We start from the raw sequence: 26,932 nt of genomic DNA, 5'->3' as shown, positions 1-26,932 counted from the left end.
TTACAATTTCTTACTTCAGTATACAACATGCGTATATAAAGCAGCACAAGAAAAAAAACTTATCAGTCTTAAATACAAGCGGTATATTTAAATGTAAAATGATACAAAATAGTAAATGTATTTATAGACTAAGAATTTATAAACAATAATTGGTAATTCGAGTTTATTTAAGTTTACTGTTTACTCAACTATAATGGCACATGAACACATTGGAGCTTATTTCCAATGAGGTCATTGTGGTAATTGTATTTTTTTGTTTATAGAATAACACTAGATGTTGCTCTCATCATTTCAGACACAACTAATATATACTGTAGTCCAAATAAACAGCCGCTTCAGAGTCTTTGGCGATTTTTGTTTTGGCGACTCGACGCGTTAAGGGAACATAATGAATGCCCAAATGTTAAAAAAGTTCCCTTAAGTTAACGCGCATAAGTGTGGCTTATCTTATATATAGCTGCAACATTACAAATATCCCAGTTTAAGAATGTTTTTTTTTTGCAGAGAATTAAATAAGGTCTTGGTCGTTTTAGTGGTTTTAAGTAACAACAAACAACACCAGAAATTATTAAATAAATTTTATTAAAATACGGTTAAACTCGCTCAAACCAACGATTTTATTCATTTCAGTCATACAAGTTTTTACAAATTATTAGTAAGTTATGTGGACATTTCTTGAAACCCGTTGATGGTCTCTGTGCTGGCGTCGTGGACCAAACCTGTATTCTGCTGCCTGAAATAAACGATTAGCATTTGATATATATATATATATATATATATATATATATAAAACAACAACACTGAACAAATAGACGAATGTTTCATTTAAATCAAAATATTTCCTGACAGTCGAAAGTATATCAATCAAACCAAACCGGCTTCTTTTATTATAATGTATAATTGGCACACCAATGAGTTAAAACACTGAATACTTTTACAATGTAATGTAATTGTCTTTTAATACCTTGATGTATAAATCTGCTGTCGTCCGGCCGTTGCCATGGTTGCCTCACAGTTGTTATTAGTTTGTCGTTGCCGCTTTTGTTGTTGAAGATGCCTGCTCCATAACATCACGTGATATTTGCCGCTGCTATGCCTTTTGTCGTCGATACGCGGTGCGGCGTTCTGAATGGACGTCTTCAAGCTTTTCACGTGCTCCGCAGTGGCCGAGATTTGCGGCCCAGTTCGCTGAGGCTTTAGCGCCGCCATTTTCTCTCGTGGCTGCCAGGTGCTCAGTTTAGATGTTACTTTGCGTAAACTCTGCGTCAGCGACATGTGTTCATGTCGGGCTTGTCGAAAGTGAGCGACAGAGCCGAATTTTCTCGGACCCACCATTCGATTAGATATTGGTTGGGTTTCAGCAAGGCGAGTCTTGGTCGTTTCTTTCAATAGGCAGGGATTTGGAGTCTCAGCTGCAATTGGAATGTTTGCTTCTGTGATCTCAATTTTGTTACGTTTCTCGGTCTCCTCTAGGGAACCGTTCAACACGGTTTTTGTTGTGGACGCGTGAGTCTGCCTGCCTCTGTCCTGGCCAACATTATCAATATTTTCCAAGTTCCACGTGTCGACCTTGCTCTTAGCAACATTTTCCTTCTGTATATTCTCGAAGTGCTCTTTAGAACCATACTGGGCGGACTTTGTGGTCTTTGAGGTCTGCTCTATGGATTCGTAGTTGTACTTCCTCTCAGGTGTTGTCCAGGACGCCAGGCTGCGCTGATCTTCTGTGGTCTCTCCAGCAACATGGCCATGTTCCGCCTTTCTTGGCGTTTCGTTACCAACAGCGGAACCCCGAGACATTGCACCGTACCTTTCAACGTAATTTTGCGGTATTATTTCACTTGCATTTTCTTTCCTGGCACTGCGAATACGATTCTGATAATTAAATGAGTTGAATGGGGTTGTGATTACAGAGCTTGCCGTAACGCTCTTTAAACGTTTCAAATGAATGGCATTGTCTCTTTTGATATTCCTCATATGCTCTAAACTCCCGTATTTCTTTATTGGAGTGATATACAATCTGTCTTCATTATCTGCCCGAGAAGGAAGCTCTTTAGTTTTGTTTTCATCTGTTTCATAAGCATTGTCTTTGCCTGTTTCTGGATCGATGCGCGCATTGTATTCATCGCTTATCTTTCTCCGGAGCGACTTCATGTCATCGGGTATGCACATATCCTCAAGTGCATCATCTTTATCAGCCTCGGGCTCTTCTACCCCAAGTGAGTCGGAATGATTATGTTCAGTCATTGCTTGTTCAGCATGTTTCACGGCCGTGATAGCTGGTCTCACCTGAGCGCTTTTCAGCCTGTTTCGTTTTAGCGTGTTTTCTCGCTTAAGTTGTTTGATATGTTCAAGACTACCGTATTTCTTTACAGAAGTGCGACTTTCACCCGAATAGTTCACAAGACCGTTTATTTTGATTCCTGCCGAATCATTCTGTGAAGGTGCGGGGTTAGCATTCACGTTAATCTGTTGCATTGTGTTTCCATATTCAAAGTCTGCCCCATCAAAATCAGCGTTTAACCCCGACAGGTCACAGCTACCTCTATCAAACCTCCCTGACAGCCCTATAGCACCGTCATTCCTCGGGCTATCATCAACGTTTGGTACAGAACCCAGCTTGGCCGATTTCGGTTTTGGAAATTCTATAAGCTGCACATTATCCCCTGGTTGGGAGCTGATCACTTGGCTCCATACCGAGGCTATGAAATCTATCCTCTCCTCCTCTCCCGCCCCAACATCCCTGAAATTTATTTCACTTCCGGAGCATGTGGAGGTTGCATCACGTGCTACTTCGTGAGGCTCTAGCTTTGTTTCAGTATTCGAAAGCTGGCTATGCTTTTTAGTAACTGAAATTGAAAACAAATGGAATTAAGATAGTTGTGTGACAAGTATGATGTTATATAGAAAAATATCCTAGCTAGTTATTGGGTGTAAAAATGTCGGTAGGTCGGCGAGTCTGTCGGATGGTCTGTCAGACGGTTGACTATTGCTTTGACGAAGAACCATGAAAAATTAAATGGTATGTTGCCATTGACCAGTATATAGTTCCATTGTTTTAATTTTTGTTGTCAGTAGTTAAAGGTCATGCTAATGGTCAACACTGTTATGTTTGTCCTCACAATAACTTTAGCGCAGGAATATGAAACTTCAGTTGTACATTTACCTTGACAAGTATATGAACCAAGTTACGTCAGTAGCTCTAAGGTCAAAGTAAAATGTAACTCGCACAATCACTGTTTGACTGAGGTCCATGAAACTTAACAGGTAGTATATACTACGATAATATATTACAGTATATTGGTGTTGGTAGGCCTCAGATTGAGGTCACGCCAATTGCTATTAGAAAATATCGTCTGCAAAGCAACTTAATATTAACCTCATAGGAAAAGTACGAAACTAGCTGGACTCGAACGTACGACCGATGGACCACTAGCACTGCGCTCTACCGACTGAGCTAACTGGGCGGCTGCATCTTATCCCCATACCACACTTCTCCCCCAATTTAATCTTTTAAGAAGATCCATTCAGTCCTGAATTTTATTCCTGGCGCCTGTAAAGTAAATCTTGACGGAATGTACGGAGCTCAGATACACAGCCACCAGAGCAGTACCACGGTGCTCTACCGACTGAGCTAACAGGGCGACTAGGTCTTATATAGACATTTCACTCCTCCCTCATTAACCCTGTAGGGCCGATCAAAGCATTCCTGATTTTTATTCCAGATAGTATTAAAGTTAACATCTGTGGGAAGGAGGTGGGTGCTCGAGGTGCGGGGCTCAAACCCACGGCAGATGGGATACTAGCACGGCGCTGTACCGACTAAGCTAACCGGGCGGCTGGCTCTTATACAGACACTTTACTCTGCTTCATATCCAGACAATATTTAAGAAAACATCTTGGGGAAGGGGATACTCACGGTGCGGGGCTTAAACCCACGGCTGATAGGATACACTAGCACGGCGCTGTACCGACTGAGCTTACCGTGGGCGGCTGGTTCTTTCTCTTACGCAATAAAACATTCAGAAGGCTTGGATGTTGAACTCTTAAAATTAACGGGTAGGTTATCCTTGTCCAGTAAATAACTTGTAACCTATTTGGTCAGTATGACAATCGATAAGGCCATGCCCAACAGTATCAATAAGATTGTGTCCACACAAAAAGAACGTTGTGACTTTGGACTATGAAAAATTCACTGTTAGTTGTATTTGACCAGCAGATGACCCCCTATTGATTTTTTTTTTCATTAGTGAAACAAATACGAAGGACACGGCCAATGTTGTTAGGGCAACTTCATACAGGTATATGAACTTACATTCCTTCAAAAAGCCATATGAATCCACAAAGAAGACCTAAACGTTAAATGCATTTCTAATACACTGCCCCGAATATTTTAAAACACCACTAGATGAAAAACAGTATTGCAAAACAGTATTAAATACAACAATTTAAAAGTGCATAAACTTGGAGTCTGAAAGACTCCCAAGCCACAAAATCTATGAATCTTGGCTAAACCTTGGTAGTCTCGGACTTCTCAAAAGCTCGAGAACTGCTTGACCTAGGACCATACATCTTCACCGGTTATGTTGACCAATGAATGACGCCTATTGGTTTGGGGATCAGCAGGTCAAGCGTCAAAGTCACGGTCAATGTCAATGCATTATTTCTTGAACCACCTTTATTCAGACTAGCACATGTTTTTGACAAAGCGGTGCTAATGATGCATATGGATTTTCAAAAAAATCTTGTTTGTAATTATGTTAAATATGTTTTAAGTTTTGATATAAACGGGCTTGATTCTATTCACCACTTACCGAAATTCATGGTTAAGCAGATGCCCTGAAATATCTTCACTAAATCGAGTTCGGCTTGTTTTGGTATACTGTTCAATTTGTTTACGTTTTGTATTGAAGTCCTACATTTTTGTCAAAGAAATTACTTATATCTGTTTGTCTGCGTTATCTGTTGTATCTTGAGCGCGTTTCTATGGTACAACATGACGTTAACGTCACAATGATATCACGTGCCATCAAGGCAGACTTCTGATTGGACAATTCTTAATTCCACATATGACCACATATAGACAAATGTAAATGTGTTCTATTCTGCTATTGCCGTGCCATGTGTGCATGTTATTGTAACAACTGTACGTAACGATCCGCTGTATGCGGCGGCCATGATGTGCGATCATAGTATAACATTCCGTTATAAACGGAAGTACGTTCACAGTATATATGTTTACTTGGCTGGTAATATGCAAATTAGCAAAGACCGGGCTCCTTGTGGATTGAGAATTTACTGTATATAACGACAGTGGGCCCCGTCAAGGTCGCACATGCTTTTTCTCTGAAGGGAACTACTAGCCTTTGTTTGACGACGCACGTTATACAACCATGAACTGCGTGATGTTAAAGTTAACAGTAAATGTTCTATTCTGTTCTTGTAGCAACTATTGGACGATTTTATATTTTATATATCGTAATTCATATAGATTTTAAGCTTGCATATTAGCACGGACTTAAAGGTCCTTGATATTAGTTCTCAGATTTTTGTCATATTATGTTAATGTTTTTTTTACAGTCGATTGCATTATAGATATACTTTTATTTCCTCCAGTAATGAAGAGCAGAACGTAAAATAAAAAGAATTTCAATCTCAAACATTTTATCATTCTTTAACTAGTCAGAGTATGTGATTTTTTTGTATAAGAAAACCTTACTTAAACAGCCAACCTCTGGGATCTTGGCAAATAATTATATTTTATATAAGGACCCCATTGAAAATAAGTTTAATTTAATGGGTTATCCTGTTATATATATATATAGTCTTTAGTAACGTACGTTTTTATGATCATTGTGATTTAGTATAAATATCATCCTTAATTCGTTTTGTAAACAGTCTGTGATATAACTTCATGTGATATTTGATATCTAACCATGAACTGTATTCGTTCAAGTTAACAATAAATGTTCAGTTCTGTTCTTAATATTGTTAAAACATGACGTAAATAATAATAATAGTAATTATAAAAATACTGTTATCAATTATTTTGACAATGTTATCAATTATTATGATAATAATGATTCGCGTCGGTGAAAAAAAAATTATTTTGATTTAACTGGTTGTGTTTCTTTCGTTCGCACAGCGAAAAGGTGAGCAATGTTTGTACACTGATCAACAGTCCGTCGACATAATTATCTACCTTCTACCTACAAATCTCAACGTATAGTTCGATCTCAAAGAATTATATTTTTATAAAATAGTTTTCGTTTTTCATGCCCCGCCAACTTGACAACGTAATAAATAAAATAAAAATAACCGTAGAGGTCAAAACTCAAATCTCAGTTTTTTGTGCAATTCAATTCTGTCCCACCGAGACTAGACTGCACAATTCAGCTAAAACCAGTTGTATGAATATATTTATATATAACTAACACGAATCTTATCTAGTTAACCAGTTATTATGTTACTTATTTAGTTGAATTCTCAAACCATAACTAGATAACCAGTTTCTGCTAGAAGCCAAAAGTGCATTATAGATAAGTGGTCACACGAAGCTTATCAAGTTATCCAGTTAATATGTTACCTTTTTAAGTAGAATTCGCAAATCATAGCCAGTCAATCTGTTACTGTTGAACAGCTTAAAAAGGGTTACAGGTGGCAGTTCTGGGCACTTTGAAGCCAGTTTTAAGTCTTATGATCTTTATCTTGCCGAAAAAACTTTCGCGAATATTAACTAGATAGCTGGATGATTATCGCGAAAATTAAGTGGTTTACACGAAACAATTCGCGAACGTTAACATGTTATCTTACAACAGTTATATGCCGCCATAAAACGCATTAAGACGAATGTAAAGTGTTAAAATATAATAACAATTGACGCCACATTGCTCAGAAACGACATTGGTCGACGTCCGCGAAAATGAACGTAATTAGTTTTATGACGTCACGCCCGACTACAATAAAACAAAATGGCCGCCTTTTGGGAAACGTCACACAACATCCGCATAATGTGTATTTATTGCAGTATTAATGGATGAATATGGCTGGACCGTCGGTTGAATTCACAGAAGAAGGGCGAGTCAAACTCGCGAAGTTTCTAGGTTTTGGGCACTGGGTTTGCATTTTGCCGTCGTTCATATGTCTGATTTTAGCTTTGGTAGTGCAGGTCACGATAGAGGACAAAATCGCATTTATTGAAAACTACAACGGCGCAGTGTTACCAGGGTTGCTTGTGTTTACGGGGCTCTTTGGATTGATAGCACACATTCTGAGCGGAAAAGCATTTTACACAAATAGATTACTAGACGAAAGGGAAAAATGGACGCCATTTCTAATTCCAGCAATATCTGTAACCGCCATCATTTTCTTGTTCGAGTTTATTTCCGGTATAATGTGTTTTGTTCACATCAGCGATTTGGAGGAATCTTTTAATGACGGTATACGGAAAGCAATGGCGGCGTACAAGAACGACGCAACGGCAAAGGAACAAGTGGACGTGCTTCAGATGGCGTACAGCTGCTGCGGAAGTCGCAGCTACCGAGACTGGTTCTCCACATCCTGGATCCATCCGGACTACATGAATGCAAAAAAACGGTATATGTGAAGAAAAAAATAATCTGTCAGTTGGTTAACTTTATTTTATAGATGATTTTTTAATACGCTTAAATGCTTAAAAAGAAATTAACTGACATCAAGACTATATGGACTTGATACCCTTTATGACCATCGGACTTTCAAGCATCGCATTGTCCTTCTACATTATACCGAGACAAATGATGTCAGTCATCCAATCAATCGATCGATCGATCGATCGATCGATCGATCGATCGCTCGCTCGCTCGCTCGCTCACTCACTCACTCACTCACTCACTCACTCACTCACTCACTCACCCACTCACCCACTCAATCAATCAATCAATCAATCAATCAATCAATCAATCAATCAATCAATCAATCAATCAATCAACTAATCAATCAATCAATCCATTAATCAATAAATCAATCAACCAAACAATCACTCAATCAATCAATTAGTTAATCAAGCCAATCAACCCATCAATTTATCAATCAATCAATCAATCAATCAATCAATCAATCAACCAATCAATCAATCAATCAACCAATCAATCAATCAATCAATCAATCATTCAATCGACCAATTAATTTATCATTTGTTTTCTTCTATATATAAATATAAATGACATGCAGTTTCTTTTACTGTTTACTTATTCCAAGTATACGTATATGAAAAGTAATGACATGAAAACCCATCTTCCACAGCGGAACTACAAGTGACGACGTGCCGTTCAGTTGCTGCAGCACATCCGTTCTCCGCCCTTGCATCCACTACGATGTTCACGAAAACGCGCGTCACTATAAGTACGACTACCGTACGGGTACGACGCTGAACAGCCTGGGCTGCACGGACCGCCTCATGGCCTTCTTCGAGGGTTCCGTGCTCACGACGGCCGGGGCGATTGTCCTCAGCCTGTCTTTTATACAGGTAGGGTACGCTTTCTGGGGGTAATCTGCTTTCGCTGGTAACAAAATCGTGCTGTATCGTGTATCGTTATCAAAAAGAGAACAAACTGAAACAATTATTTTCGGACACATTTCGACGAAAAATTCACCAACTAAATTTATAAAATACTTCCATTAAAAGTTTAAACTTTTCAAAATTCGGCATGACAGCTGCGATAATATGTTGTGCTCAGTTTAAGCTAAGGGCACATCAAATTGATTTTTCTTTCGACATATTTTATGTACAGTATCCCTCATTCAAGCCAAAAAATGGAAAAGTAATGCGTTTTTGAAAATCAATGTGAAAACATATGAATATTTTTTGGCTGTGACAAATGGCGGAATATTGAAACGGCTAGGTATATAACATCTCAAGAGATATTTCGTGTGTCATTTCCTTCAACTTACACAAAGAAGGGCGAATGCTGTTGTAATCCTTCAGGATTATCATTATTAAAATTAATTATTCAGGAATCCTGATGTCCGCTTTTGTGTTGAAACGATAAAAAAAATGTATTTTCATTTTTATTTCACTCGCTCGCTCTTAATCTGTTGCGGCCTCCGTCGAACAAACAATGACATCGTTATGCCCTAAGACTACTGTTATATTTAAATGCTTTTACGAACTTTATACTGATATAACCATCTCCTATGGATTTTTTTTCTACAGCTGGTGTTGGTGATAGGCGGGCGGCTCCTGCAGACAGGACTAAAGGAAGTGGCGGCGAGCGGAGAGGCGGACGGACCCTCCCTGGGATACCTCTTCGCGCGCCCCAAGACTGCTAACACCTACAAGGGTACGTAAGCTAGCTTGGATGAATGGCTTTATGATACACCATTCTCCAGGACTGGTCACGCGGTGTTATTTTCCCATAAAGGGTCACCAAATTCATATCGTACAAAAATGGCGTCCAAATTCCGATTCCGATTATTATTCCGATGAATAAATGAAACATTTAAACATATAAACAGGTTGTCGACGTGATATATACGTTATGGGGTTAGTAGGTGACCTGATATGGGATATACGGGGCACAGGAAACCATATTCGGGTTCGAGCTTCGCCCTCGCCCGATATGGTTTCTTTTGCCCCGTATTAATTTATACGATAGAAGTTTCTTAATCCTATTTTGATTGTGATTTCAATAGTTTTGCAGATTGTTCAGAAAAGTGGGGAATTCTAGTAATGAAATATATTAGCTTTACTTAACACATATGACGACTTTTTAACAGCCTTGGACATAACCGACCCGGGCACTGAGGAAGACACGACGCTCGACTCGACATTCGACACGACGGCGGAAACCACGTTCACCCAGGAGGACGAGGGCGGCGAGCGGTACGTAGATATTGACGCGCAACAGGAAGTCATCTACGACGAGATTGGGGATCCGTTCTACGAGAACATACCGCCCTTCCAGGAGCCGCATGACCTCCTGGGTTCCGATTCGCAGCATGAGGATGCGGAAATATACCTGGCGAACAGATTCGCGACCTCGCGAGAACAGTTCGAACTATCGCCGGAAATGTTGACAGAGACATCGCAAGACATCGAGGAGTTCTTGCCGCCGCCACCACCACCACCACCGCAACCGCCGCCGTTCCCGAACGCCGCTCAGCCGTCTATGTCTCGGGTCCGCTCTGGCCACGGTAGTTACATGTCCATGAACATATCAAACTCTTCCAGTCCACTGAATCGCCCTGAAAACAAGTATATTCATCAACGTCGCGCACATTCCGACGTCAAATTACACCGCCCTTCACATACTATAAGCGGTACGACACACCGCTTACACCCGCTTGTTATTGACTTCTCGTCTGGTCTCGCACAACACAGACGAAACTCGACATCCCCTCTCTATCAAGCACCCAGGTCCCCTTATTCGCGCCACTCATCGCCCATGAAGAAACCTTCATATGCGCGAGGGAGTTCCAGTGTTCGTGTGTTACCAGAGTACAGATTCGGACCACGTATTGGTCACGCTAAATACTCTCCCCGTCGGAATTCGTCAAAGATCTCGGCCTCCGGATGTGGCTTGATGTCGTCGTCCGGTCTCGTAACGAGGAACGCACGATCACTGTCTCCCCGGAGACATCATGCTCTACCTTCCCCGGAGAGGAGGAGCTTCAAACACGGCGGCTCATACGACTGCAACCATGCGTTTGAATGATCAAGATGTGCTGAGAAAAAATGCAGATTTTAATATAGTGCAAAGTTGTTTTCCAGGTGTGAAAACTTACACTGTAAAAAATAATAAAACATTAATTATTCTTTTAAATCAATGTTTATATTCATATAACGATGTATTATGATTAAGTACATAATGATATAATTAATTGATATCAATTAACTTAAACATTATTCCAACCGATATATTTTAGATTCAATTCTTCCCGTGTGGTCGTGTATAATTAAAACCATTTTCCAATGGCCATGCCAAGTTTCTTTATCTATACGAGCGAGCACGGTCTGATAAGCCCTAAATAGGCTGCAGATGTTTGTTTATTGATATCCTATATAGGCGATTATTACTAGAAAATAAACCTTTAATTGAGCTTTGATTATTTTCCTGCACGTGACAAATTGAAGAAATCTCGTCAATTGTTATCTATACAATTATGGGCCATAAATCTTTGGGGGTGCCAGGAATTAGGTTTTATAAGAAATTACCGGGTAATGGCGCTACAATTAAAATGTCAATAAACGAAAAAGGTATCACATTATCAAGAGTTATGATAATTTAACATTGAAATTGATGTCTGGGGCAAATTGGAGGGTAACTGAAGACGTGCGGATCGTCAAGGAGCGAGATATAACGGGTGTTCACGGAAACGGGAAGCCAATTAAACACTCGTATATGCCGGGAACACGGCTGTAAATTTCTCTCTGATGCAAACAATCTGGCTAAACAAATCCACGAAAACATCACAGTTACTAATGTTCTATTGTAATTAATGAGTTTTTTTGTTTTTGAATATACTCCAACAAGCTACGATTATGCTTTCGAAACTTTTCCCGCTTGAACATATTTGAGAACAAAAAGGCTTGAATCGAAGTAAGTGTCGAACATTAATATATCAAGAAATGCATTTTGCCATTAGAATAGTTGCCCTGCACCGTCGCATACCCACATGCGATCCGTACCCTTACTCTCCGTGAATAAGTTTACGTCAGTGGCATACTTTAAGCATTTTAAATTTAAATAATAATAAAAAAAACATGATAAGACTACTAATAAAAACTTGGTTAATTATATGCTTTCCGGCGGTTTATAAAGATATATCAGTGAATTAAAAACGATATTTCACTTTCAAACAGTGAAATAATAATTTGATATTTTTCTGTCGACTGTTAGAAAATTATAGCCCGCTCTCAATACCAAATCAAACGTCAGCGCGCACAAAGCTGGGACACAGATTAAACGACATCATTTCCGGAATGACGTTTAGTTCGCATACAATTTGGCGCGCTTTTCTAAAAATCAACAGTGAGTAAAAAGGCTTTTTTATCGCTTTAGTATGAGATCGCATTTTTTTCACCTCGTGAACACTAAAAGTCAATTTTTCACTCGTGGATACGCCACTCGTGAATTTTAAATGTTGGTGTTCATAAGGTGAAACAAACAATGATCCTCTATATCTTAATGTGTTACATTCTTTAGATAAAGGATAATTGTTTGTTTCAGAGTATAGTATAACTCAACAAACGCCCGCTCCTAGTGAACTACTTTATTAACAACCCAAACAGCGTCACGCTTCCAGTGTAAGATGGGAAAATACATGTATCTCACCAGAAAAGCTATACTTCACGTGTGACGTAGCCATGTACTTTCTTTTGGTGTCCACGAGGTGAAAACATAACACACGTCTTACTTTCAATGTGTCCATCTAGTACCCACCCGTCCATGTATTTGAGTGAACAGTCATAAGATTGTCTTAAGTCAAATTCTAAAAAAAATACATAAATAAAAAAAAAAAAAAACACTTTTATATATTGTACATATATGTTAGTATATATGTGTTAGAATATATATAATAGGATATTTAAATTTATATATATGTGTTAGAATATATATAGGATATTTTTCGCATTTTTGGTATTATATTTTTAAGTTTGGACTTATAAGATTATTTTTTTGTATTATTTTTTTATATATATATTGAGTTTGAAAATCCGGTGCCAGTGGTCCAACATGCTTACATCGTCGGCAACCACGGTACATTTTCCGTTACACATAGCGTAGGAGTGTATCGGGGATTTCCGACCATGACATGCATACTAATAACTGATATATAACTATAATTAATAGATACATTCGTTTGAATGTTTTCATCACAACAACGTGTTTGTATTTCAATCAAGAATTATTCCGACGCTTTCTGTAGAACATGGACCGAAATGTCACTTTTAGCACGAACAATACCTACTGAACACATACCCCATTAATACGGTAAATAAATCTTGAAAATGTAATTACTCCCGCGGAGATGTTTTCACAGAAAACAACCCCAGAAATCCCACTCACATTAGTGCCAGGAAAGTGACCGCTCCCCGGGGTGGGGCCGGTCGTTAGGGCGTTGATGAGCGCCACCGGGGGTCGGGCTGGGCTCCCGTGTCCCTGACTGACACACGAGCTAACGGTATCTCCGTGGTACTGTGTCCCGGTATTACACAAATTACAAGTCAATGATTCGGTTATCCATCATTAATTATGACACACGAGTTACCATTTTTACATGTCCTTTCTAAACAAGTCATTTTTAAAAACGGAAGTATATCTTTATGTATTTATATTTATATAATTTTACTTGTTTTATTTGATTTTACCTCCGTCGATAGCCAGCCCATAGGTGCCAGAATCAGTCACATATGGCGTAAAACAGGCCGTTTTTGGGATATGATATATATAGTCTCAATCTCTTGACATATACTGCTACCTATGTTCTTGTCCATCGTTCTCGGCATTGTAAACACGAAACGTCACGAAAAGAGAAATTGTCTACACCATTCACCTCTTGGCTGATACTGCCACCTATGCACTTGCAATTCGTTCGAGGTATTGCACATACGAAACGTCACGAAAAGAGGAATTGTCTACACCATCCATCTCTCGACAGATACTGCCACGTATGCACTTGCCACTCGTTCTCGGTATTGTGCACACAAAACATCACGAAAAGAGGAATTGTCTACACCATCCATCTCTTGATTTATATTGCCACCTATGTACTTGCCATGCGTTCTAGGTATTGCTCACACGAAACATCACGAAAAGAGGAATGAACTAATTTTCTGGGCCTTATGATCTATTTACTAGCATTTACACTGGATTTTACATCAGTTGACATTAAATACAAATATATATGAAGCGAGTTAAGGAAAATTATAAATTGAGCCTTTGGTGAGCTGTATAACAGTCATAAAATGTTGTATTAAATGACAACGTGGGTAAGATTCTTTTTATCACATAAAACATTCGTCACTTGAAATGAATATTGTATTCATTTTATGTTTAATGCTTAAAAGAATGGCTAAATGGCGCATACTGTCAAGTTTCATTATATACGCATCTTGCACATTGCAATAAAAACGTTTGTCCATATTCCACCCATTGCAATGCGGCCGTTGTCCACCCTGATGACGTCATAACAAATATTATTACGCGGTGCTAACGTGACGCCAGAAAACATTAAAATAGTACGACATTAAAAAGTATTCTATTAGGTTAGAACTTATCTGCTATGCATATAAATGACTCTTCAGTAATGTTGCAGATTTTTGTTTTTTTATCGGCTGACGTACTTCTGCAAAAAAGCACTCGAATCGAGTAGTCTCCCTTATTAAAACGCCGTACCAATATCCTCATTTTTCATTCATCTATCAAACGACAGCAGAAGGAATATGTTACTCCAATCTGTCCTCGATATCATTTTCTGTTAAATATTTTATGATGAAAAGACAACAGTTTTATATTTTCACAGATTCTCAACAGAACAGCTGTGAATTGGCGCAAATGAATATCTTGCATCAGTAGAGGACCGGCAGGGGCTAGCAAGATGGACCATGAGTGGTATTCAATAATGGTCTTAATTGGACCTAAGAACGACGTAGCTAATCGGATTACTCGATATGAATAACGGACCTATACAGTGAATGAAGCCAATTAAGGAATGAACTGCGGGGTTGATGTCATTATCGGGGTATGAACGCAATTGGGTTGGTCAATGTGTGTGGAGTCCGAAGGACTCCACGCGTACTTTGACCAACCCAATTGCGTTCATACCCCGATGATGACATCAACCCCGCAATTCATTCCTTATATTTACACCAATAGTTCATTATTTCGTTCAAGAATTGTTAAAAAAATACTTCATTTCATTTAAGAAAACCTTTCAGTAATCCGTTTTTACCCATTCTGTAAATAGAACGACCCGACTATAACCGGAAACATTTTTTTCAAATGACGTCACAATAACGCGGGAAAAGATCAACTACTTGAAATCACTTTAAAACGTAAAATTAAAACACTTCTTAAATATAATAAACTAACAATTTTAAAAATTTTGATCTATATTTTACGGGACCTGCAGACACAATACAACCAATAACAAGATCAATAGCTTTCATGTATATTGTTATGCAATGAATTACGATCCGAACATATCCGAAGATGTTGCGTTCATCGATTGATGAACGCAATTGCCGAAAGACAGTTCATTTAAGAAATGGAAGTTAAGGTGTAAATATTGATGTATGACCATAAGATTGATTTAATTGATTATTGAATACCACCCCATACCCATTATTTTACCTCAAATGTACCCACACGAAGCGTGCCCGAGGGTCGGATTTTTTTTACTTCGCCCCGCATACACGTAAATGATTCCTTTTCTTGCGTACCCACAATTTTGTTTTATGTAATATGACGTTATAAATGCTGCAGTGATACATTTCACCAAACAGCACGAGCTAAGTTGTTTACTGACGTCACTGTTATGACGCGAGGTAATTTGAAGTCAACGTCAAATTGTTCCCGAGAAACTTTGCCGTCATTCTATACTTTTTTATACATTTTTTTATATTTTATTATGGACTGTGCCCTTTTAAAAATAGCAGACTATTAATAGCGTGTTGGTGTTTATCAAAATAAAATTCTGAAATGGCGCGTTGTTGCACGTGCGCGAGTAATTGCGGGTGGGGAAGGTCTGATAAAAACACGGAGACGCATGTCGTATCTGGGGTTATAATAGTACAATAGTTGTCAAATAAATTCGTCGAAGAAAGGACTTTCTTTCGGCACAATTAAAATTAAGCCACAATGTATAATTATTGATGACAAAAAATAATAATGTGTTTCGTGTTTTCTTAATATATCATCACTTGACGGTTAGCCCCCCCCCCCCAAGTTCTTTGTTTCCACAAACATCTACTACAAAACAATAGAGTCGTTAGGCAGGCATAGCTTTTTTCTATTTTTATTGTTTGGAGGACCAGGATTCTGTATTAAACCGACCTATATCAGGGTATATCACTATTGTATAAAGTTTTAACTGTAAAATGCTAACATTTCAACATGTTCACTAAAAAAATGCACAATTTTAGAAAATTTCGCGAACAAAAATCCACACTTCGGCAAAAAAGTGAAGGGTCGGTAGAAAAAAATAAGGTCGGTTTGGTTTCTGAAAACAAACATTTTTTAACGCCTTAATATTACATGATTGTATGTAGTTGATAAGAAAACAGAAACGAAACCTACAGGTGGATCAATTAAAGTATTTTATTCCATGTTGATAAGTTTTATAACTGTATAATTCTTCGGTGGCATTTCCGAGCTAGATTTATGAAATTATCAACAGTAATAAACATATTACACCGGGTTATGTTTTGTGTTGGGTAAAGCAGGTTTAAAGATATAAGACACTTAACTGTAATTATAATAGAATTTCATGAGCGCTTTCTGTAGATTATTACATAAAACACTGAAAACTCAGGCCATATTTTGGCGTAGATTATATCGAATATGAAGTATTTATTGGCCATACCGATTGTATCATGTCATTCACCATAAAATATTTTCAATTATTTCAAAACCCATTTACATCATTAAAATGTGCACGTGCAAAGTAACGGTTTTATTTCGTACTTTATATACAGCGGGGAAAGGCTCCATTTCTTTTTATTTCATTCAAAGACGGACGAGTTATACTATTATTATCTTTTCCAAGACATATGGAAATAAAAAAGGCACGAGCTGGTTAAAAAATCGCACTCGCGTGACATATATTGTTTGATTTGTAATACTTAGAAATTGAAGATGAATTCCATCTTATATTTATAAGCCCATGATACAGTGAATATCTTAGAAATGAATATTTAGAACGATGTTATTACATACATCCTTCTGTGTATAAAATCCTACAATTATTGAAATCAAATGACAAGAATGAAATAATAAAATTTCATTATATGTTAAAGAAGCTCTGTTAATTAAAATACTTAATTATCTTTTTGAGATAAGTGTATAGTTCAACCTCATATTATTTTTTTGAGATAAGTGTATAGTTCAACCTCATATTAACTTTGTTGAGATAAGTGTATAGTTCAACCTCATATTAACTTTGTTGAGATAAGTGTATAATTCAACCTCATATTAACTTTGTTGAGATAAGTGTATAATTCAACCTCATATTTACTTTGTTGAGATAAGTGTATAGTTCAACCTCATATTAACTTTGTTGAGATAAGTGTATAGTTCAACCTCATATTAACTTTGTTGAGATAAGTGTATAGTTCAACCTCATATTAACTTATTGAGATAAGTGTATAGTTCATCCTCATATTATTTTTTTGAGATAAGTGTATAGTTCAACCTCATATTAACTTTGTTGAGATAAGTGTATAGTTCATCCTCATATTAACTTTGTTGAGATAAGTGTATAGTTCAACCTCATATTAACTTTGTTGAGATAAGTGTATAGTTCATCCTCATATTAACTTTGTTGATATAAGTGTATAGTTAAACCTCATATTATTTTTTGAGATAAGTGTAAAGTTCAACCTCATATTTTTTTGATATAAGTGTATAGTTCAACCTCATATTAACTTATTGAGACAAATGTAAAGTTCAACCTCAAATTAACTTTTTGAGATAAGTGCATAGTTCAACCTCCAAATGATATCATTTCCAACTGTATGTTTTTAACTACTTAATGAACCCTTTTGTAATATCTATTGTTATACAACATGTGTAAAAGTTATACCATTGTATAAATAAATATTGTGAAAAAGAATAGCACTTTCTTCTACTTTGTCCCAATTTTAATAATTTAAGGAAATAATACTTTAAACCGTATCTTTGCTATTGGCATATTAATCAAAAGTTAATAAAAACGTCATCAGATTCCAGAAAAACTGTACGAAATATTAGTAGATTTATATACTATGAATCTACATTAAGATCACGAACCTAACAAGGCAGTGATAACAAATACCATTTTTACTTTCATGTATGAAATTATGCAAAATCTCTCTTTGCTTTTTACGACATTATGATATATAATTTATATTGGCTATAAATGTTGTAAACGTTAAATGCTGAATAAGTGATATGTTATGCTATGTTTTGGTATTTACACGTTGGTTGTCCGGTTAGCGCAGTGGTTAGCGCACTCGCTTCTCACATAGACGACCTAGGTTCGATTCCCGGCTTTGGCGCATGTGAGTTTTGTATGTGGTCACCAAGCCGGACAAGTGGGTTTTCTCCGGTTTCCCCGACAACACAAGGATACATTCTACCGTAAAATCGTGCCAACGAGAGTGATTAATATAATGATGTAATAACTTGTTTCACAATCGTTGTAATATAAATATGTTTAAACTAAAATTTACACGTTGAGAAAATTTAAGAAAACATGTATGTATTGTGGACGATGAAAGTTGTAGAAGTCTAAATAAATTGTCTGTTCTGTTCTGTTACATATCGGCTCAAAGCTGTCTTCATGATCGTGCTAAATAAATAAGTTAACAAACTTAATACATTTATTTCTTAATTAACACATTAATATACGTAAATACATCTACTATTTCAAAAATATTAGTTCCAAACAATTAAACGGCGCTATCTTGTTTTAAGATTGTGTCTTCCTCATATTTCCGGGAATTATCGCGTGTCAGCCCCACCCCCTTCACTTTCTCCCCGCCCCCTCTCACATATAATTAGCTCGAGGTTCTCCGCTTCGCACCTCATAAAACTCCGATGATAAATTTCACGGACCAATCGGCTGGGCTTATTAGCAGCCTAATCGCTGTAAGCGCGGGTGTTTCTGTGGTAACCTATCTGGCAGGGAGGGCGACCCGTGTCTTTACTCAAACAGTTCAAATTAATTGGAATCATTTTGTGAGGAATGTTTCATGCAAAATATACAACATTGATAGCTACGTGAAATAAAACCGTGACAATTTAAACTTCTATTTCGTTGTTATCATTGGATACGGATTTGTTAATTGATTTTATATCATAACATGTTTTGAACTAAAAAAATAAAATAAAATGTTTCTCAATACTTGTTCCGGTTGTGTACAGATACCAACACCAATGTACTACTGGAATCCTTACGTTTTGTCGTCTTACGGCAAGAAACCGGAAGTGAACATCGCGGACGTTCTACAGCTGCACGCTGCAAAGTACGCCAACGTAAAGGCCGCCGCCGAGTCGAAACGTTCATCTGACAATCTGCGCGAACTAGCTCTTGGACGATACACGATTGACGATCGTCGTATTGAAAATAATTCTAGTGTAACGGACAGTGCGAAAACCGCGCTCGAATGTGACGGAGCACTGAATTACAGCCGGAAGGACGGGACCGCGTGCGGCACGTGCACGCTTCCCTCTGCCCTCGAACCGCTTCGAGCACTTTGCAGCGCGGGTCCTCGGGGCTACACTCCCTCCAGCCCCGGGACCACACCCGGGGAACACCAGAAATGGCGGCCCGACACACAGGAGGCGACGGGTAATAAAGAACTGAAATTCGGAATCAACAAAATATTGTCGGATGAATTTGGAAAAGGTATGTCGTTTTTAAGGGAAAAATCATTTTTATTTTTATCATTGTTATATTTTGTTGCAGTTAATTTCAGTTTTGATTTGAGCAAATATTTCTTATGCATCCTTAATCACCATAATGATATCCCTGTTTAATCTAAATTTGTGTCCGAAATCAGTCAAAATTAAACAACTAACATGTTTATTTCGATTAAAATAATACAAGCGTGTCTGAAGGATGTCTTGAGATTGTTTTTTAATGATTAAGATGGCAGCGCTTTAAAATAAGCTGTTTACACACTTCTTCCAGAAAACTCGGACAGTCGGACAACCAAGCTTGTGTCGACGCCGCGTGCTCACGGCAAGTGCGAATGTACGTACGACAGATGCCGTGGTTACAGCACGCATTTACAATATCCGGGTCACGTGTTGAGCGCAGTGAACGCCCTGCAGCCCCCGAACTACCCAACATCTCCAAACGGAAGCGACATACTCCCAGGTGCGCATGCGCAAAACAAATACCATTGTTTCTCTACTTTTAGCTGTAAGTTTAACGCGCATATTTCGACAATGAAGAAATGAATTTCTTTAACTGACATCACTTGTGTTAAAAAATCGTTTTCTTCGAACAGACGTAAATGAAATAAATCACAAATCTAGTGTCGAAATATTTGAAGCGAATATAATGGTTGATAAACATGCTGACTGCAATGGGGGTTCTAAACTGTGAGTTTAGGGTTTAAGACAGGTTATAAAAGGGACAGGGTTGTTACAGAAAGGGGACAGGGTGCTGAGGGACAAAAAGGCTCATTGTATAAGGCAGTGAATGATTACAGCATTATGAATTTCATAGAAAATGTGTTGTGCTTTTTTGTCAGTAATATTTGTTTATCTTAAGCATTTAATTCTTTGAAGCCAGGAGGGTGTACATTCCGGTCTCTATGAGGGTAGAAAGGTGCTTCCCCCCAAAAAAAGACAGGGCTCAGCACCCTCACATAACCCCCTAGCTACTCATACTAAATTGTAATAATGATTTTTCTTTGAAATATTTATTTTTCGAGAAGTATTCCTTCTTTTTTTCCAAGCGTAAAAATGTATCCTTTTATTTTTTCTTTAATTTTGTTAAAGAAGGTAATCCTCAGGCCCCGACTTCTCGAAACATTCTTTAGTCCCTTAAAACAGAATCCGGCCAAACACACTCATTTAGGTTTAGTTTTGGTAAAATTAAAGTAATTATTACAATTTCAATCTCAAAGCATTTTAGGACTTCAAAATGAAATTAACTCCATGCTTATCACAATAAACTGATTTTAACTAGTAAAATCAAGAAATAGTAAAATTTAGCTTCATGAAATAAACTACTAAAACTTATAATGCCAAAGAACTTTCTAGAAAATGGGACCAGGGCAACACTTTAATAAAGATAGTACTTAAAAACTAATTTGTTACTCTTTTAGACGTCGGTTGCAAATTGGGATATTGTAAAATGAAAACAAAATAATTATTGGACGCTTCTTGATGATATCGTGCCTTTTAAAAGTGTTTTGAACCAATAAAACATTATCATATAGTTATCCATATAAACAGCCGCTTCCGAGTCTTTGACAATTTTTGATTTGGCGAAGGAACATAATGAATGTCCAAATGTTAAAAAGTTCCCTTCCCTTATTTGTAAGGTAAATTAGTATCTTTTTTACTTTCGAGGTTGCGACATTTCATTAAAAAAATGCATTCAATGAACGTCAATGCGCTATAGTTAGACCTACAAAGTATTGTTTATGCCTGGTAACAAAATGCAATATTCTAAACATCGTGTCTTCAATGACTTAAAAAAAGGGATTTGTGAACAAGTCTGGCACAAGAAAAAAGCGTATTCCTTTATTTTTTTCGGGGAAAGGGGAGGAGGCGAGGGCAAATTTGATTAAATCATTGTATACATGCTATGTACGCTCATGTTTCGGTTGAAAATAACGTATACAACAAGAACTATATGTACACTAATATAATTTGTTATAAATTGATTAACGAGTTCGTTAAAAGAAAAAAAAAACCGGAAAAAACAGGAACCTTTTAAATGATACAGCAACGTCCACATTGCTTTATTTGCAGGTCCGTATTCCGTATTGAGCACGGACGTGAGTCTAGGGGCGCAGTCAAAACGGAAGCGGTCGTGGTCACGTGCCGTCTTCTCCAACCTGCAGCGGAAGGGCCTCGAGCGGCGGTTCGAAGTGCAAAAATACGTCACCAAGCCGGACAGACGACAGCTCGCCGCCATGTTGGGTCTTACAGATGCACAGGTCGGTCACGTGACTGCTGCAAAGAAAATTAAAGAAATTACTTACAGTATTTGATGTTTCTCATAGAGTCAACTGTTTTCTTTCAAATGTATTTTTTTTTTAAATGTATCGTGAATGAGAATGTCGATTTGGACATGCCAGTATCTTTTTGCAAATCGTTAATTATTTTACTCGATGCAAATCTTAAGTGAACTTATTTATAATTTCTACCCTGTTTTTATTAAAATCAATTCCGTATGACCTCTTATATAATTTCTCTGTTTTATATTCAATTCTAATATGATTAAAATGTTTAAGTGTTTAGGCTCATATGAGCCACTCTACCAATGGGATCACCGGACAGATTCACATTCAACCATTGAGAAAAGCTCTGACAATCAAAACTCCATTAAGCAGATTACAAGCGCCATTTTTCCATTTAGTAACGAAAATAACCGTAAAATTTCCATTTTTGTGAATAATTGGTTTTACTTAACGAGTTTTTTAAGAAGCTTTCGCATGAGTACTGACTGGTATAGAGGCATTCGATAGGCATTTCGCGCTGAACACTAAGAAAGTAAGCATGAATTTATGCGCCTGGACTGCCTGCTAAATTATTTAGCAGACCAAAAGAAAGAGCATTTATTTATGCGCCCGGACTGCCTGCTTAATTAAAAAGCAGAAAAAATAGAAATTTAGCATTTATTTATGCGCCCGGACTGCCTGCTTAATTATTTAGCAGACCAAAAATAAGCAATACATATTTCTTAACAAAATGAAACGTTGTACCAACAACGATTGCCTTTTGCCAAATAAAATTTACCGATTGCCCATTGCCAACAGCAATTTTCGAACTTGTATTGTCAAATGTTATTTTCAATTAATTTATAAAAAAATAATGAACATGATACATTTTTTTTGTAACATTAAGGAGCCATTTTTACCCAATAAGTGATGCAGGTGCTTCTTATTTCTCTGTGGAAAAGTCGACGATTTATTTTGTGTTGTATATTTCGTTCAAGTTGCCACCTTTGGTTATGTGATTACATCTTATTCTATATGTTTTGGTTTATGGCCATAGGCTTATTTATGTACTGCAGATATTGCCAATAAAATTTAAAACTTGACAAAAACCTATCCGTTTTTATACAGTATACAATTAAAATTTATATCTTTTTAATGAAATAAAGAAGAAAAACTGTTAACAAATAGAAATGAGCAAAATTGCTGCTTGAAATAAGCAAATAGCAATTGGCAATAAGCAATTATCAGAAGGCATGTATTAATCGTTTTTTCCACTGTGTTTTACATTTGCTAAATTTGATTACTAAAATAGCTAGAAATTTACATATTGCCAAGATCATATCTTAGAATTCGTATTTCAATGTTTATACAGTCTGGACTGATTGTTCAGAACTTTGTTAAAGCCACGTTGTTAACATAATCATTGTTAACTTTAAATTCTTTACTCTTCTGGAAGATTAATTGACAGTGGCGTAGCTACATATAGGCCTTGTAGGCCCGGGCCTACAACTATTATGGAAAATGATAAATTTGAATAACCCAAAAATGCAACAAAAACTAATAGCTACTGAAACACTTTGAATAACTCAAACATTTGCTTTATTTTAACGAAAGAAAGTTTGCTGTTGTTTTATTAAACTACGTGCAGGGTGAATTGCTTAATTTTATTGTAATCATTGCAATTGTATTGTATAATTGAATGTATGTAATAGGCAAATAAAAGGCTCCAAACTCACATAGAATAATCGGGCCTACAAGCTTTTTAGGCCCTAGCTACGCCCCTGATTGATATACATGTACTTGTGATCTGAGGTATTTCTAACTAGATTTGAGACAACTATTTCAGCTTTACTTGTTTAATTAAATAGAAGAGCAAATCTTCGAGTATTATCATTGAAAAGTTAACAACTAGCTCGTTAAGCAGGTTGTTTACTTTAACAAAGTTCTATACAAACGGCCAAATATTTATTAAGTTATATTATTTTATTACTTACCTTTCGAACCTTTTAGGTTAAAGTTTGGTTTCAAAACCGGCGGATGAAGTGGCGACACGCCCAACAACAGCAGTCGATCGAGGCAGACGACAATGACGTCACGGCAGACGACAAATGCCCCGACCCGGAAGCGGACATCAGTAAATCAGGAACGCTGGAACACGTGACAAATAATGACATTGAAATGATGGAGACAGAAAATGACTATGAGTCAAGTTCCGACGACGACGACGATATTTCTGTTATAGATGTTGAAACAAAACTTCCGGAAAATATTGTTAATAGTGCAGAATGATTCTAGTGTAAGGATGAACATATCTGTGCAAATAGCTTGGGTTTAGTTGTCGCACAACTGATTTTTCTGGAGTTTCTTATGTTTTTGAAAATTATTATTAAGTAATAAATGCTATCTAAAGCGAGGAAGTTTGTTTGATACATTGCGCAGTAGAAAGTTCGGTGGGATTGTTGAGAAAACTAAACGTTTAACAATCAAATGTGTCATATTTTTTTGTTCTCATAAACACGAGACATGCCTGCTCGAGAAAGTTACAAGATTGTATCAACGAAACAGCATTGCTATATGAACAAGCATTTTGGTGTGAAAATAATGCCTGTACAATATATCATGAATACCGAATTATCTGTGTTCGAACTTCACCCCTGAGTGCAAAAACAAAATTACTTAATATATAGAAGAAACGTTCAGTAAAGTTTTATAATACCGTCCGAAAGGAACAGCATTGGTTTAACCAAAAACAAAAACTTTGAGGCTGTGTCTGAATTTTAGTTGCAAAAACGCCGCGAGAAGTTTATGAAATGTGTATTCAAATGCCCACAGGTCACCGCTTACGAGTTTCAAATGGTCATATTAATGATCTAATCTTCATTAAGCCATTAAATCCCGAGCCCTCTGCCTCGGTTATGAGCCCTTAATGAGAGTTTGAAAGGTTCTCTAAGGACCAGCAATTGACATATACACAACACGCGCAAATCACGGTGTTTATTCAGAGATAGTGGCCCGTCCTGGTCATTTGTATCAGCCACTAAAGGCGCCCTCTCGTGGTCATCATGATAAACACAGAGGGCCGGCTGACAACCGTTATCAACATTTTACCAAGAATTAATGTTACAATTAATTGTCATTAGGTTTAATGGACTAATTGTTCTCTGTTTCTGGATTGTCTGTGAATACTGTTTCATGTTGTATGCCCAGTCAATAGTGAAGTGAAAATGACCCATACATAGCCCCAATTTCGGACTGGAGCAATAAACCGTTTAACATAATAAGTAGCAGTTAAAGAACATTATTTGAACTGATGCAGTATCAGAAAAAAAGACAGTTATGGTTGAAATTGTTCACTCCATGGCCAGTATTCAGTATTGATACTATCTTTATCCTTAGACATGCCTCAGTGACTCCATTCATCCTATTGGTCAGCTAAACATACAGGCCAATCAAAACACTTAGATATTTTTCTTAAATTCAAGTTCAATATAAGTTGATTATTGAATACTGCACATGTTAAGTATATTCGGTATAGTTCCGTATTCTAACAGAATAAAACATTGACAAAGAGATGTATGCTTTTAAAGCAGAAACCCCCCAATTCGCATTGGTTTAATTGGTACCCCGTTTAGACGGTAATTGAAGGCTTTTTGAATTTGAATTCAACTGAAATTCCACAGAGAGAACGTTAGACCCCTGATCTATCGGAAATACAAGAGTTATCATGTATGCTGAATTAAGCAAAACATATTCAGTAAATTCCACTGAAATCAGAGGGAACTGTACCAGTAATCCGTCATTCGCCGGTGTCATTTCAATATTAATGATAAATTGTAGCTTCGTTTGAACGTAGAAAATCAAAAACAATCATACTGCAATTGTGTTTGGTTGAACGAATAACTGGTACGGGAAAATGTAGTTCCTAACCAGAGTATATCGGTATAATCAAAACATTTCATTAATTACTACTAAAATGTGTAATTAAAAACCTTCAGGCACCATGGTCATTTAGTGATTTCTAGGCGACCATGGTCTGTAGCTCTACAAGAATTGACATAGTGCCGGATTATTAGGTCTGGTGCCAAAATTAATGAATATTTCATTATAGTATTTTATTAAAAAAGTGTTAAATTAAACACCTTAATGCATGCCTCTAGTGATCTAAAGCCAGCCATGCTGGCTCTATGTCGTAAACCTGAGGTATTTCGCAGTACTAGGCGCACCTGCATTCGGAACTTCTCGGCCATTTTCATAGAAAACAACCTCGGATGTATTTGGACGGTTTACTCAGAAATGGGTATGTTTAAGTCCGCTGCAAGAAGATCGCGTAGTAATTTAATTTAGCAGTTCACTCTTGGGAATCTTAATTATGTTTGCAATAATACACTTCACTAACAATCGATTTAAACCTAGATAAATAAACACGAGCTAAAACACAACATTTAATTAATGATATAATTCAAAAATTTACGAATTACTTCAACTGATGTAAGGCATACATCCGAGATTGTTTTCGATAAAAATGGCCAAGGAGTTCCGAATGGGTACACCTGAGTTTGGAAAAAACATAGTGGAGGTCCACGAGACACGCATCGACAGACATAACTAAAACACGTTGTCTGTTCACTTCATTTGACCACCCACATAGGAATAACCCGCTTACAAAGAATCAGGCTGAAGGTAGGGCCACTCTCCCTAGAACTGACACATACTCATGGCCATAGTCGCTAAAAAGAAAGATAGTTTTCATGCAACATATACCTCACATTTAATTTTATATTTGGTTGACCATTTCAAACAAGAAAACATACATTCAGAACACCTTGGCCATTTTTGATCGAAAACAACCTCGGATGTATGCCGGTACATCAGTAGAAGTAGTTCGCAGAATTCTAATTAATGGTTTTAATTATTGTATGGTTTTAACAGCAAGCTTCGTCAGGGGTGGTATTCAATATTGGTCTTAATTGGATCAAGAACGATGTAACTAATCGGATTACGTGATATAAATAACAGACCCATACAGTGAATGACGTCACTAATGTATGACCATAAAATTGACTTAAGTTG

The 26,932-nt window shown here is 37.2% G+C and overlaps 2 protein-coding genes across 3 annotated transcripts; both read left to right on the top strand.

The window, feature by feature from the left end:
• The first annotated feature begins 7,039 nt into the window (after positions 1-7,039).
• LOC128223253 (uncharacterized) lies at positions 7,040-10,691 on the top strand. Its single transcript, XM_052932544.1, has 4 exons — positions 7,040-7,599; positions 8,281-8,503; positions 9,191-9,317; positions 9,754-10,691. Exons 1-4 carry the CDS (start codon positions 7,040-7,042, stop codon positions 10,689-10,691), a joined length of 1,848 nt encoding a protein of 615 aa, XP_052788504.1.
• Positions 10,692-18,939: 8,248 nt separating this feature from the next.
• Positions 18,940-24,182, top strand: LOC128223710 (H2.0-like homeobox protein). Of its 2 annotated transcripts, none has more exons than XM_052933039.1 (4): positions 18,940-19,587; positions 19,873-20,061; positions 21,672-21,859; positions 23,873-24,182. In XM_052933039.1, exons 1-4 carry the CDS (start codon positions 19,071-19,073, stop codon positions 24,149-24,151), a joined length of 1,173 nt encoding a protein of 390 aa, XP_052788999.1. In that variant the 5' UTR covers positions 18,940-19,070; the 3' UTR covers positions 24,152-24,182. The 2 variants fall into 2 exon arrangements, with proteins under 2 accessions (XP_052788999.1, XP_052788998.1); XM_052933038.1 differs by having other exon boundaries at positions 19,873-20,106.
• The last annotated feature ends 2,750 nt before the right edge of the window (positions 24,183-26,932 follow it).

Source organism: Mya arenaria, chromosome 17 (assembly GCF_026914265.1).
Source record: "Mya arenaria isolate MELC-2E11 chromosome 17, ASM2691426v1".
NCBI classification, from domain to species: domain Eukaryota; kingdom Metazoa; phylum Mollusca; class Bivalvia; order Myida; family Myidae; genus Mya; species Mya arenaria.
Note: the sequence above shows the minus strand (reverse complement) of the source record. Positions and strands in the feature narration are given on the sequence as shown.

What these genes read in the sequence shown, in the direction of transcription:
- LOC128223253 (XM_052932544.1), top strand. Translation starts at nt 7,040, where the DNA reads ATGGCTGGACCGTCGGTTGAATTCACAGAAGAAGGGCGAGTCAAACTC. An exon ending in AATGCAAAAAAACGGTATAT is followed by an intron (nt 7,600 to 8,280) that starts GTGAAGAAAAAA and finishes CATCTTCCACAG; the next exon opens with CGGAACTACAAGTGACGACG. An exon ending in TCAGCCTGTCTTTTATACAG is followed by an intron (nt 8,504 to 9,190) that starts GTAGGGTACGCT and finishes TTTTTTCTACAG; the next exon opens with CTGGTGTTGGTGATAGGCGG.
- LOC128223710 (XM_052933038.1), top strand. Translation starts at nt 19,071, where the DNA reads ATGTTTCTCAATACTTGTTCCGGTTGTGTACAGATACCAACACCAATG. An exon ending in GTCGGATGAATTTGGAAAAG is followed by an intron (nt 19,588 to 19,872) that starts GTATGTCGTTTT and finishes CACTTCTTCCAG; the next exon opens with AAAACTCGGACAGTCGGACA. An exon ending in TTGTTTCTCTACTTTTAGCT is followed by an intron (nt 20,107 to 21,671) that starts GTAAGTTTAACG and finishes CTTTATTTGCAG; the next exon opens with GTCCGTATTCCGTATTGAGC.